Below are 565 nucleotides of genomic sequence, written 5' to 3'. Positions count from 1 at the left end.
CCTGACTTCCCTCGGGCTGGCCGCGCTGTCAGAACGTCCCGCTCCCTGATGGCTGACACCGAGCCCAGGGCTGGCAGGAGGGTCTGCCACCGCCAGCTTCTGTTGCCTGGCAACCAGGGCGCTGGGTGTCCAGGGCCCTCCGGCCACAGCCATCTCGGGAGCTGGACGGCGGTCTGGCTGTAATGTCATTTGGGCGCCTGTGCCGGGGGCCTGTCTCCTGTCCACCCGACCTGGTGCGGCCAGAGCAGCCGACGCAGCCAGCTGCCACATCAGGGGCAGGTGGGGGTGGGGGGACCCTGACCCCCAACTGCTGGGAGTCACGTCCACTCGTCCACACGTGCAGGGTGGCGGGCGTGGGCAGTGGTTGGGGGCGCCAGGGCTTGGCGGCCTCATGGGGAGCCCAAGAACCTGAGGTGTGACGGGGGCTGTGGGGTCCCCCAACGTTCCCCACACCCTCTCCCCTTGTGCCCTTTGTGGCCTGGGCAGCTCCTGAGTCCCGCTCACACCGGCCCCCAGGTGCCCGCGTGGGCCCCCTCCGCCCTCACCTCAAAGGCCTTCAGGGCGC

General features: G+C 70.4%; 1 protein-coding gene across 1 annotated transcript in view; it reads right to left on the bottom strand.

Annotated features, from left to right (window-relative positions):
• Positions 1–153, bottom strand: part of TH (tyrosine hydroxylase) — a 10,477-nt gene extending 10,324 nt beyond the window's left edge. Inside the window, exon 1 of the mRNA XM_014533101.1 lies at positions 58–153. Within this exon, the coding sequence (XP_014388587.1) occupies positions 58–153 (96 nt within the window). The remainder of the gene's footprint in view (positions 1–57) is intronic.
• Between the last annotated feature and the right edge of the window lie 412 nt (positions 154–565).

Source organism: Myotis brandtii, unplaced genomic scaffold (assembly GCF_000412655.1).
Source record: "Myotis brandtii unplaced genomic scaffold, ASM41265v1 scaffold940, whole genome shotgun sequence".
Classification (NCBI taxonomy): domain Eukaryota; kingdom Metazoa; phylum Chordata; class Mammalia; order Chiroptera; family Vespertilionidae; genus Myotis; species Myotis brandtii.
The sequence above is the reverse complement of the archived record's forward strand: the minus strand, read 5'-3'. Positions and strand labels throughout refer to the sequence as shown.